General features: G+C 41.0%; 1 protein-coding gene across 12 annotated transcripts in view; it reads left to right on the top strand.

Moving 5' to 3' along the window:
• celsr1a (cadherin EGF LAG seven-pass G-type receptor 1a) overlaps nt 1–13,933 on the top strand; it is a 360,335-nt gene that overhangs the window by 222,922 nt on the left and 123,480 nt on the right. For all 12 annotated transcript variants that reach the window (XM_041202840.1, XM_041202839.1, XM_041202836.1 and 9 more), the window contains one exon: nt 3,129–3,217. In XM_041202840.1, the coding sequence (XP_041058774.1) occupies nt 3,129–3,217 (89 nt within the window). The remainder of the gene's footprint in view (nt 1–3,128; nt 3,218–13,933) is intronic.

Genomic DNA, 13,933 nt, shown 5'->3' with positions numbered 1-13,933 from the left:
GGCGGGTTATAGTTTGAAATATAACCTTAGCCGAAGCCACACAGGCCAGACCTCAGTTAAAAGTACTATCTCAAGCTGCATTGAGATGATGTTCTCCTTGCAACTGCTCGAATAAATGATCGTGACCTGTACCTGAGACTCCTATGGTCCATTTGTCAAAGTGACCACAACAATGTCATGACACTAGGAAGTTCTGAGGAACAAAGGGACCTTGGTGTGTGTGTCCATAGATCTCTGAAGGCAGAGGGGCATGTTAGTGGGGTGGTGAAAAAGGCATATGGGTCCCTTGCCTTTATCAATCGAGGCATAGATTACAAAAGTAGGGAGGTCATGTTGGAGCTGTTGCCTGGGATGAAACAATTATGAAGTGAGGTTGGATAGACTTGGGTTGTTTTCGTTGGAACAGAGAAAACTGACGGGTGACCTGATCGAGGTGTACAAGATTATGAGGGGCATGGACAGGTTGGATAGGGAGCAGCTGTTCCCCTTAGTTAAAGGGTCAGTCACAAGGGGACATAAGTTCAAGGTGAGGGTCAGGAGGTTTAGGGGGGATGTGAGGAAAAACTTTTTTACCCAGAGGGTGGTGATGGTCCAGAATGCGCTGCCTGGGAGGGTGGTGGAGGTGGGTTGCCTCACATCCTTTAATAAGTACCTGGATGAGCACTTGGCACGTCATAACATTCAAGGCTATGGGCCAAGTGCTGGTAAATGGGAATAGGTAGGTAGGTCAGGTGTTTCTCATGTGTCGGTGCAGACTTGATGGGCCGAAGGGCCTCTTCTGCACTGTGTGATTCTGTGATTCTGCATATCATAAGTTGATATTGTGGACTGTTCTGAAGTGCCAACTTTTGTTGGATTTTTGCCTTGTCAGGTATGGTGTGACAGACATGCACAATTTTGTGCAGTCTCATTGCTCTTAGCAATCACTACCTTATTGATTAGAATTGTAATTCCAGTACTTTAGTGTGTTCTGATGTTTTACAATAAAAAAATTAACCTTCCCTGTTATATCTAAAGGGGTTGATATTCTGTTTTAATCACCAATGTCATGTATGTCATTTTTATTTTTTTGTTACCCTGATCAAAACTGTTGATATTGATAATGAACAGTGTGACTCCAGAATGAAGTAGATCTCTCTTTGATTGGATACATTTCCCAATCAATGTCCCACAATGTCCTCCAAAAAGGAAAATGGGCAGATTACTGCTTGGTCCAATGCATTGGAATTCTGTTCCCTCTTGTTTGCTTTAACTTGCTAGTTTATTTAACACTTTTTCAATTGGAATGTTGCATTTGCTTTACCCTGTTGTTTCCTGGATTGGTTAGAATTCCACTTTGCCCCAAATAGGTTTCCTTTTTTTATGTTTGATGAGGACTGCTGAGAAAGAAGTAATACTGTCTTTCCACTGTTGTTTTGTCTTTTTGCTATTTTTCATGTTTTCGTTTGACAGTAGGACGGACTTGATTAGAACTAGCGATTGAAGCAAAATTGGGGGATGCCCAGGGTTGGGGGTATGTGGAGTTTTACTGGGAGTATTAAGGTTTAGCTGATGGGACAATTTTCCCCTTAATAGTGAAGTGTAATTCATTTGTCCTCCCATCACCCCAGTGGTCACAATACAAGTCAAAAAGTGATCTACTTCACTTTGGAGTCACACTGTTCATTAAATGGGCACTTTATCCTCCAAGAACCAGCATAAAATTATTCTCAGCTCTCGATGGCTTGCTTCCTTTTCACTTTCCCAGCCAGCTAACTTCTGATCCCAGAGTGAGGTTTACACTGTGGGCTCCTTCCCTCGAGCCCCAAGCTAGGCGAATCTTCCAGTTTCCTTTAAATCCTCACAAACTCAGTCTTCACTTTGAGCGCAAGCTCCTACCTGCGTTTTGTGTGATGAACAATGGAGCCGGCATTTTGTCGGGTGCAGGATTGTCTGTCCTTACCTCCAGCTCTCTGTCTCTCAGGTGGCTTCAGACCACACAAAATAAAAACTGCTGTCTGTCTGTCTGTGATATTCATGGATTTGTAGCGAAGCCTGTGAACTGATCTTAAAAATGGCTTCCTCCGCTCTCTTCCCCATGGCAACGTGAAACACATTAGCCTTGGTTACAGCACAACTGTTCATAACACAATACTTATAACACCTTTCTGGGACACTGGGAGACTCAGGATCTGCTCATGGTATAGTCAAGGACTGCTGCTATTATCTCCAAGCATAAATATCTTTCAGCTTCTCCTCAATAGAACAATCTAAACCTTTCTTAGTTCTCTAACAATCAAACAACCCAGGATTACTGTCGGGCAGACTGCAAAACAGGACACATGACCCCCTTCATTTATCCTAGATTTAAAGATACAGTCCCAAAATATAATCTTTTAAATCTCATAATTGTAACAATTGCCTGAAAATGGGGTGGAGCAGGTTCAATAGTAGCTTTCAAAGGGGAATTGGATCTCTCCTATAGAAAGGAAAAATTTGCCAGGCTAAAGGGAAAAGGTAGGGGAGAGCTGACACAGGCCTGGTGGGCCGACTGACCCCCTGCTCTATGATGCTGTGCTTGCAAAGCCCCATTCATGATGTGGGGTTCTCAGGAGCATGTATTCCGATATATTTGATGCACCCTTATTCCAAAATTCCAACAGTATATGCTGGATACATATTCCCAGGGCGCTTTTACTGGGGAGCCAAGTTGGTGCCGGGCTAAAGGTAATGACTTCAGTCTTTCCAGTAATTGGAGGAAATTTTGCTCACCCATTACTAGATGTTGGACAAGCAGTCTGACAATTTAGAGACAGGGAGGACATCAAGAGAGGTGGTGATGAGGTCAAACTGGGTGTAATTTGCATACAGGTGGAAAGTGACTTGTTTTCAGATGTTGTTGTGTAGATGTAAAGTAGGGGGGGAAACTAGGATAGATCCTTGAGCAACACCAGAGTTTAACTGTGACGGAGCAGGAAGAAAAGCAAGAATTTCACCTGTAAAATCCAGAACAAAGGAGAGAAGACCAAAAAAACTGGAAACTTTCAGGACAACAAAAAATTATTTTTAAAGTTTTACAATTATAATGTGTCACTAGCATGATTTTGTGTTCATGGTACTCTCCTAACTGAATCATTACTGTTTAACAGGCGAGTCCACCACCACAGTGGCACCTTTCATACCAGGGGGAGTGAGTGATGGGCAGTGGCACTCTGTCCAGGTGCAGTACTACAATAAGGTAGGTGAAGGATGAGATTTCAGAATGCAAAAACTGATTGAAATAATAAAATATAAGAGCACACATGTGAGTGTGTGTCTGACAGTATTGTGAAGGGATGTCCTTTCTATTAAGCAATGTTAACTGAGCTGGGAGTTTGGAAAGCTTGCATCTCAGTTATAGGCTTCAGTTATTCATGTTCCTTGGACTTTTGGGAAGTCTATAATTGTGCAAATTATACATGCTTTGCTGATCAGACCAGCCTTGATGGTCCTTTTCATTCCAGTTCCACTTTATCCAGAATAAAAAGAGAAATGTGCAACTCTCAGTTGTCCACTGTGCTGAGAGATGCAGATTGTCCGATCTGATTGCAGCTCATAGTCCCTTCTATTTTTTTGTACCAAGAACAGTAATAAAAATGGAAATGGAACACGTTTGTTTACAGTCTTCTGAGCTTGTGGTCAGTTTACAGCCTATAGAATAAGCAGCAGTAAAAATTAAGTAATGATTTTACTTAATGTTTTGAGCACTGCTAGGTCTAGAATTTTCCTCCAATTTGTTTTCCTTCCTCTTCCTCTCCTGAGAATGGTGACTCATGCTGGATTGTGGTACCTGCTATCCACAAACCCATTTTTCATATGTGAATCTGTAGAGTGAGTGTCAACAGACTATCCGACCATAACGACCGTCAACGCTGAGACCTCGAAATCCATCTGCATTTCTGCCCACTTCTCCTAGTTCAAAGTACCTGCAGCCAAAGGAACAAGAGACCTCACTGGTCTTTGTCCTGCAGGCTGCCAGAATATATGAAAGAGCAATCCAAACTGAGACTTGCTTTGACTTCTTCACAACAGTATGGCTGAGATTGTAAACCTAATTGATGTAAGGGATAATAATGCATCTCAGTAGCCATGGGCAGTGAGCTGACCAGCCCAGTGACCTGTTTCTGTGTACCTTAACCTCATTGTGAAGTACGTACATGTGGTCATTGCCCCATTCTTAGTCAAACCTGTGCTGCGTAACTTCTTATATTAACCTTGTTCAGCAAACACAAGCTATACGACATACTGTATTCTGTAATATTTCCTTGACTACATTCAAGAATAGCACCATGTCAAGTGAAAAGGAATTCACTTTTCAAGACAGATGATTGTCGGAATTTTTCTTTGTTTCTCTTCGAACAACCTCATAAGTCGCCCTTGTTTTACCCTGTGTAGCATTTTAGTTAATGGGTTATCTCCACTGGCTGCTGTTACTGTCCAGTAACAGTCTCAGGGATTCATTTTGGTACTCAGTTTTTTGCCTTCGTTTCTTTATTTGGAGACATGGCAGTCAATGGAATTTTTTTTTAAGTCTTGCTTCCTGTTACATTTTATGTATTTGCATAGCTGCTACCATGCCTCTCCTCTTTGCTGTTGACACTGAGCTTCAACTCTGTTGCTTTAAGCTGTCAGTACAATAGCTTAGCTTTGATACCAAAGTAAAATACTGTGGATGCTGGAAATCCAGAATAAAAACAGAAAATGCTGGAAGCTTGAGCTGATGGAGGGTCACAGACCTGAAACATTAACTCTGTTTCTCTCTCCACAGATGCTCCCTGATCTGCTGAGTATTTCCAGCATTTTCTGTTTTTATTTTAGTTTAGTTTTGATGCTTTATTGTAAACCATGTAACGCTAGATGAAAAAAAACTAAGAACAGGCATAAAGACTGGGTAATGTTTACATTTTGCAAAGGTATAAAATGGGCGATATCAGATTGATGTTTGTTACACACCAGGCTGATTTTCCTTTCCATCGATGTCAATAGACAGCTCACTCAAATTTGTCGCTCACTTACAATGAGAAGTAAAAACTGTAAATCCTTCTGATAAAACTGACCAAAAAAAAAAGTGGGTGTTAACTCAAATGACAGTTTATATCCACTCTGCATAATAATTCCATCTGACCTCAGGCACTGTAGTCTCTCGTGAATAGATTGTTTTCCTGCAAATTCTGTGAATGCAGGAGGCTTGCTGCAAACGACTTGTTTTTTTGACCTGATTTTAAGTCTATGATATGTATCCTCCCATAGCAGGATTTTAACCATGTGTTGACTGATGCCCATAATCAGACCTGCTTTACTTAATTTTTAGTCCATTTTGTTTTGTTGACCATTTACTGAGCTGTGCCTCTCAGTAGGGCTGATTTAGTGAGGGACAATGTGAAAGCATTTTCACACTGTTGGTCACCAAGTTCAAAGTTACTCCAGTCTGTCTGCACTGGAAATAGTCTTCAAAATATTAGGAAAAGCTTCTTAAAAGGGGTACATTATAAAGTGATCAGATATTCCCATGATCCAGATTGTGATAGGCCAATACTGAGTGCATCTTTACCTCTGTGCTTTGGTGGAAAGACCAACCCAATTTTCTGCTTTTTGTTGCTGAACAAATATCGCAGATTTGGCTAACCAGAAAGCATGTCCAGCTGGAATGCTGTTCTTGATGGGGCAGAGCTGCATGTTCCAACATTTATCATTGGGGCTCAGACTCATTTTTAAAAAATAATAAGTTGACATAAAATCACATCATGCATGATGGAACTTCCCTTCAATGTACCTGCCACACAGCAAACAATTGTTTTTTTTTTTCAATTGTTTATAATTAATGTGATCAGTATTAAAGTAATCACCAAGTGGGGACATTAGCCAAATATCAACCGAGTATATAAAATATGACTCAGTGCCTAAAGAAATTAGACTTTTTAGCAGTGCCTCTTAACTGACATGCTTTGGCTTGTATTGATTTAATGAATCACTCAACAGAGATTTCTTTTCATGATTCTTTATTTTGTCTTTGTAGTCACTGGCAGGTGCTAATTTATATTAATTGATGATGGTTTTTTTTACTCAATTCCAGATGCACTAAAAGAGCCTGATTTGCTTTCTGTATACACAACAAACTCAAGCTTCTTTAACAGTCAGCGACAGTAAAACATCTCATTTACTGTTGTTAAAACAATAATTGTCTCTCTGTCTAAAGCTTATTAATATTTGTGTGCACTGGGCATGCTCATTATTATACACTGTAATTTGTCAGTCACTTAAATTCTTGAAAGGATTCCAATTTATCCTTAGTGACGATTCTGTGCAATGGGTTAGAACATCATTTCTGGTTACTGGGAGAAATTTCAACCCTATATTTCCATTATTGGTTTCTCACTCTGATCAGCTGGAAAACTTGGTTGCAGCGTTTTGAATTTTTCAGAAATTTGTGGACAAGAGACAGCTGGGATATAGTAGGCTGGCATGGGGGAAGTTTAACAAAGATGAGAGCAAAATACTGAGGATGCTAAAAACCTGAAGTAAAAACTGAAAATGCTGTAAGTATTCAGCAGGTCTGGCAGCATTTGTGGAGACAGAATTGTTCAAGTTGACGCTTCATAAGAAATAGAAGTATTTAGCGATATAATACACTTTAAGCAAAGCAGGGAAGAGGGGAGGGGAGGAAGGAACAAATGGGAATGTCTGTGATAGGGTGGAAAACAGGAGAGATGAAATGACAAGGGATAATGATGCAAGTAAAAGAAGGTGGTAATGGGACAAGTAAAAAGACAAAAGATTTGTCTAGAGGAGATGTAAATGGAAATAGCAGAATTATTGCCAACAGCTGCTGTCACAAAGAAAAATGGCAGAGTTTATGATCTGAAATTATTGAAATCTATGTCGAGCCCAGAAGACTATAAAGTGCCCAGTTGAAAGATGAAGTGTTGTACCTTGAACTTGTGTTGAACAGGGCATGAGGCCTAGGATTGAAAGATAAAAGTGTGGTGGAAAATTAACAAGACAGGCACCCAGAAATTTGAGGTCTCACTTGCGGCCTGAACAGAAGTGTCCTGCAAAGTCACCAATTCTTCATTTGGTCTCCCCAGTATAGAGGAGTCAGCAAAAGGGCAGCAAATACAATATACTAAATGGAAAGAAACGCAAATAAATTGCTGTTTCATCTGGAAGGAGTGTTTGGGGCCTTAGAAGTGAGAGGAGAGGAGGTAAAAAAACAGGAATTTTATCTCCTGTACTGGCATGGAAAGCTGCCATGAGAAAGTGATGGGGTATTGGGAGCGATTGAGGAGCAGAACAGAGTATCACATGGGGCACGGCCTCTTCAGAAGGCTGAAGGGGGAGGGGAGGGAAAGACGTGCTTCGTGGTGGGATCACCTTTGGAGCTGGCAGAATTTTAACATGAGTGAGCGGTTGTGAGGGGGGGTGGTGTGGGGTAGGCTTGCGATTAAATGGGTGAAAGTTCTGACCACATCCGGAAGCCAGCTTGATCTTGCCAACTTCCCGGTTTTATTGAGACAGGACAGTCAGTCCTGTCAGTCAACCCGGTCCCAGGAGCTGGGTGGGTATTTCAAATATATTTATGGGACTGGCTGTTTTGTAGGTTTGATTTGTACCTTGCTAGATTTATTGGACTTCTGGAAACCCAGGAGCTATAAGGAGGCGAGAACAGCCTTGGGAGGAGACAAGTGTCTTCACAGCACAATGTGTGGAGCAGGACTGCTTCCTCTCAGCCTCCCAAACTCCCTACCATAAGAACATTCACCCGCCACACCACCCATCCCCACCCCAACTCCTGTTGCCGCAGGAATTGGGGTTCAGGTCTCTTCCCAAGGTGAGAGATTGGATCCTGTGGGGATTGGACCTACCTTGTTCAGCAGCTACCTCTGGAGTACTCCCTGTCAGCCTGGAAGCCAAGCCTGAATCAGGCTGACTTTCAGGCCAGGAACTTGTCAGGGCCAAAACATGCACACCGTGGAATTAAAATTTTGCAGCATGCGGGGAAAGCCAGAAGTCAATGGTCCTGGGGCGCTATCGGCCCCTTTCCCCTCACTTCCAGCACATCTGCAAGTAAAAATTCCCCCTATTGTGTCCTGTTGGTTTATTCGCATGGTAATTTCTCATTCTCGACTGAAAGTTGGGAGGAGCGAAGGAGATCGTACTTCTCCCAATATTGGGAGAGGGTTAGATAATGGAGGATAAGTCATCCTGTGCTGTTGCCCATCAGCCCTTGGTGCCCATCTGATGCATGCCCCATGTCACATATCAATTGTGTCAGTGGTGGTGCAGATGCGTGGGAAAACTAGAAAGAGGAAAAATGCATGGATGCTTAAAGTTCCTCTGATATTTTGTTATTTTGGAAAATGTACAAAAAATTGAAATGTGTCAGATGTACTAAACCATCTTACAGAACATATTATTTGCACGTATTCTAGTTGACATTTATCTTCTTGAAATCCTGCCCACTATCAGAAATCCTTTGTGCTTGTGCTTTATTTTGCAACAAGGTAGATGAATTGATGGCGTAAATAGAGGTGAACCATGTTAGGACCAGGATGGGAGGAGTGCGCAGTTGATCTAGCCCCACTACTCTGCATGTCATGCCATTAGTTTAAAGGTTTAATTTACTCACCAAAATGCCCAATTGTTTACCTTCATACTGGTACCCAGAACAAAAGAGATTTTAACTAGACTACTTTCAATAAACTCAGAATGATTGATTTATTATCAACAAAACTTACTTTAGAAAACAAGTTGCAAGAACTGGTTAACAGACAATTGTACTCTGCAGATATAACTATCTATCCCTTCACACACACATGCACACACACAAACAAAGGACAAACAGGGTCTCTGCAGAGATGGGCTTTAGAGTATAGACGTTATAAAAATAAAGGATAAAGTTCACAGTGTCTCAACACTATTGACCTGGAGACCCCTCGTGTGGGTTGCTGGTCCTGGTGGATGTCTGGAGGTTTTCACCAATGGAGCTTCGCCAGGGTGGAGAATATAGCCAGGACAATCCCTCTTCCCAGCCTAAGATAAAAGTAAAATACTGTGGATGCTGGAAATCTGAAACAAACACAGAAAATGCTGGAAAAACCCAGCAGGTCTAGCAGCATCTGTGGAGAGAGAAACAGAGTTAACATTTCGAGTCCATATGACCCAATGAGGCTGAGGAAATAGGAAATGGCAGAGGATTTGAATAAATACTTTGCATCAGTCTTCACAGTAGAAGACACTAATAGCATAGCAAAAATAATAAATAATCATGGGGCAAAAGCGGGGGAAGAAATAAATACAAGAACTATCACTAGAGAAGAAGTACCAGGGAAACTAATGGGGCTAAAGGCCAATATGTCACCTGGATGGGTTGCATCCTAGGTTGTTAAAGAAAATAGCTGCAGAGATAGTGGATGCACTGGTAGTAATCTTCTAAGAGTCCCTATATTCTGGAAAAGTCCCAGAGGATTGGAAAACTGCCACATAATACCCTTATTCAAAAAGGGAGGGAGACAAAAAAACAGGTAACTATAGGCCAGTTAGCTTAACATCTGTCATTGGGAAAATGTTGGAGTCTATTATAAAGGATGCAATAGCAGAGCATTTAGAAATGCATAATCTAATTAAGCAGAGTCAGCATGGCGTAATGAAGGGGAAATCATGCCTGACTAATTTATTCAAATTCTTTGCAGAGGTAACAAGCAGGAAAGCTAAAGGGGAAGTAGTAGATGTAATATTTTTAGATTTTGAAAAGGCGCTCAATAAGATACCCCACATAAGGCTACTTAATAAGATGAGAGCCCATAGTGTTGAGGGTAGCATATCAGCATGGATGTAGAGGATTGGTTAACTAATAGAAGACAGAAAATTGGGATCGGGGGGCATTTTCAGGATGGCAACCTGTAACTATTGGGAGTGCCACAGGGATCAGTGCTGGGGCCACAATTATTTACAATATATATTAATGACTTGGATGAGGGAAATGAATGTCCTATCACCAAGTTTGCGGATGACACAAAAATAGGTGGGATGGTAAGTGGTGAGGATGACACAAAGAGTCTACAGAGCGATATAGACAGGCTAAGTGAGTGGGCAAAACCATGGCAGATGGAATATAATGTGAGATCATGCACTTTGGCATTATTATTTAAATGGAGAAAGACGGAAGAAAACTGCAGCACAGAGGGATTTGGGGGTCCTCATGTATCCCCACACCATCCCCCACAGGGCCATATGTTACTTGTTCCATGTTATTCTTTCGCACAATGCTACTCTTGTTCTGCTATTATCACATTCTGCTTTCTTAACTTTATACCACTATCAGCACCTTTTTTTTTTAGCACTAACCACTACCATTAACACCCCCTTTGTCCTTTAGTTTATGGCATCTTTGTCCATCCCCCCTTTGTCCCCAACCATCGCTGGCCTTCTAACCAGTTTCACCTGCCCCACCCCTCTTAAACAGTGTAAATTTGATCACATTTCCACTTCTCTTCAGCTCTGAAGAAGAGTCAAACGAACTCAAAATGTTAATTCTGTTTCTCTCTGCACAGAAGCTGCTAGACCCACTGAGTTTTTCCAGCATTTTCTGTCTTTGTTTCCTCTTCCCAGCCTCTCAGGTTTCCACTGAGCTCCACTGAGAATGAGGATTCTTAACTGGATGTTGTCAACAACTTTATTTCAGGCAAGACAAGGCAAGAAGGCAAGCTGGGCAGCCTTTTTACTTTCTCAGTTCAGTCCCAGCTGAACTCAAAAAATGAGTACAAAACTTAAAGCTCATCTCTTTTGTGTGATTTCTAGTAACTCACTAGCTTTTTGCCTTTAAACCAGTGTTTTTCTCATCAATTAAAGTAATTGCAAAGAAAACAAGTACACAGCACCCTCCCCCCCCACCCCCCTTCTTGGGAAAGGCATGCTTGTTGACAGTTCCAAGGTGAACTTATAACCTTTTTTAATAAAAACTCCAGGTCAGCATCCAAAGGTCCAAATAATGCAATGTCCTTCCAAATTTTAAAAAAAAATCCAATTCGTAAAAATATGGTTTCCCCAACAACAGGTATGATCCGATTGCCGTTATGGAGTTGTGGCTGCAAGGTGACCAAGGCTAGGAACTGAATATTCAAGGGTATTCGACATTGAAAGGGTAGGCAAAAAGGGAAAGGAGACGGGGTAGCACTGTTAATAAAGGATGAGGTGAGTCCATTAGTGAGAGAGGATCTTAGATTGGAAGATCAAGATGTATAATCAGTTTGGTTGGAGCTAAGAAACAGCAAGGGGCTGCAAACATTGGTGGGAGTTGTTTATAGGCCACCAAATAGTCGTGGTTATGTGTGGCACATTATAAATAAGGAAATTAGAGGTGCTTGTAACTAGGATAATAGAGTAAACATGGGTGACTTCAGTCTACATATAGATTGGTTAAACCGATTAGCACTAATGCTGTAAAGGACAACTTGGTTGCTCAACATACTGTTCTAGAAAACTAACAAGGGAATGGGCTATTTTAGAACCAACATTATGCAATGAGAGAGGGATAATAATCTTATTGTAAAGGAACTTTTGGGTAAGACTGACCATAATATAATAGAATTTTACGTTACATTTGAAAGTGATGTCATTCAATCCAAAACTAGGGTCCTAAATCTAAACAAAGGAAACTACAAAGGTATGAGGGGCAAGTTGGCTGTGTTAGATCGGGAAACTACATTAACAGATATGACAGTAGACAGGCAATGGCTAGAATTTAAAGAATTAATGCATGGTTTACAACAAATTTTACATTCCTTTGAGGCACAAAAACCCAATAGGAAATGTGATCCAACTGTGGCTAACAAGAGAAGTTGAAGATTGTATCAGATGAAAGGAAAAGGCTTATAAAGTTGCCGAAAGTGAGTAGTAAGCCTGAGGATTGGGAGCATATTAGAATTCAGCAAAGGAGGACCAAGAAACTTATAAAGAAAGGGAAAATAGAATTTGAAAGTAAACTAGCGAGAAACATAAAATGGACTGGAAACGCTTGTTTGGAATGTAAAAAGGAAAAAGTTAATAAAGGTAAATGTGGACCCATTACAGGCAGAGACAGGAGAATTTGTAATGGGGAGTAAGGAGATGACAGAGAAGTTAAACAAATATTTAGTGTCTGTCTTAGGAAGATACAAATACTTCCCAGAAATACTGGAGAACCAAAGGACTAGTGAGAATGAGGAACTGAAAGAAATTAGTATCAGTAAAAAAGTAGTACTAGAGAAATTAATGGCACTGAAAGTTGACAAATCCCCTGCAGCTGATGATCTACATCCCAGTGTGTTGAAAGGTGTGGCTGTTGAGATAGTGGATCCAATGGTGGTCATCTTCCAAAATTCTATAGATTCTGGAATGGCTCTGCAGACTGGAAGGTAGCAAATGTAACCCCAATATTTAAGAAAGGAGGGAGAGAGAATATGGGGGACTACAGACCTGCTAGACTGACATCAGTAGTAGGGAAAATGCTAGAATGTATTTTAAAAGATGTGATAACTGAACACTTAGAAAATAAAGGTAGGATTGGGCAGAGTCAACATGGATTTATGAAAGGGAAATCATGTTTAACAAATCTGTTAGAGTTTTTTGAGGAGGTAACTAGCAGAATAGACGAGGGGGATCCAATGGATGTGGTGTATTTAGATTCAGAAGGCATTCAATAAGGCTTCACATAGGAGATTAATGAACAAAATTAGAGTTTATGAAATTGGGGGTAATATACTGGCATGGATTGAGAATTGTTTGACGGAGAGAAAACAGAGTAGGACTAAAAGGGTCATTCTCGGATCGGCAGGCTGTGTCTAGTCGGGTACCGCAAGGATCAATGCTTGGATCCCAGCTTATATCAAAGCTTTGGATGCTGGGACCAAATGTAATGTTTCCATGTTTGCTGATGACACAAAACTGGCTTGGAACGTCAGTTGTGAGGAGCATACACAGAGGCTTCAAGGGGATTTAGACAGGCGAAGTGAGTGGACAAGAACATGACAGACGGAATATAATGTGGAAAAATGTGAAGTTATTCACTTTGTTAGGAAAAACAGAAATGCTGAGTACTTCATAAAGGTGAGAGACTGGGAAGAGTTATTGTCCAAAGGGACCTGAGTGTTCTTGTTCATGAGTCACTGAAAGCTAAAATGCTGATGCAGCAAGCAATTAGGAAGGCAAATTGAATGTTGGCCTTTGTTGCAAGAGGATTTGAGTACAGGAGTGAAGATGTCTTGCTGCAATTTTCTTGAGCCTTGGTGTGATCACACCTGGAGTATTGTGTACAGTTTTGGTGGCCTTACATAAGGAAGGATATACCTGCCACAGAGGGAGTGCAATGAAGGTTCACTAGATTGATTCCTGGGATGGTGGGATTGTCTTATGAAGAAAGATTGAGGAGACTGGGCCTGTATTCTCAAATTCAGAAGAATGAGTGGTGATCTCAATGAAACATACAAAATTCTTACAGGGCTTGACAGAATAGATGCAGGAAGGATCTTTCCCCTGACTGGTGAGTCTAGAACGAGGGGACACTGTCTCAGAATAAGGGGTTGGCCATTTAGCACTAAGATGAGGAGGAATTTCTTCACTCAGAGGCTGATGAATTTTTGGAATTCTCTGTCCCAGAGGGTTGTGGAGGCTTTGAGTATGTTCAAGGTACAGATCGATAGATTTCCAGTTATTAAAGACGTCAAGGGATATGGGGATCATGGGCATTGTCGTAGAAGATCAGCCATGATCTAGTTGTATGATGGAGCAGGTTCAACTCATTGGCCTACTCATACTCCAGTATCTTATGTTCCTGTGAAACTGAATATAGTCTTGCTACTTAGTCCAATTGCCCCTAGTTTGTATTAATATAAATGAGTTATTTTATTATCTTTCCTATCTTAATTCATAAAGTGTGAGT

Source organism: Carcharodon carcharias, chromosome 13 (assembly GCF_017639515.1).
Source record: "Carcharodon carcharias isolate sCarCar2 chromosome 13, sCarCar2.pri, whole genome shotgun sequence".
In the NCBI taxonomy this organism is placed as follows: Eukaryota; Metazoa; Chordata; class Chondrichthyes; order Lamniformes; family Lamnidae; genus Carcharodon; species Carcharodon carcharias.
Note: the sequence above shows the minus strand (reverse complement) of the source record. Positions and strands in the feature narration are given on the sequence as shown.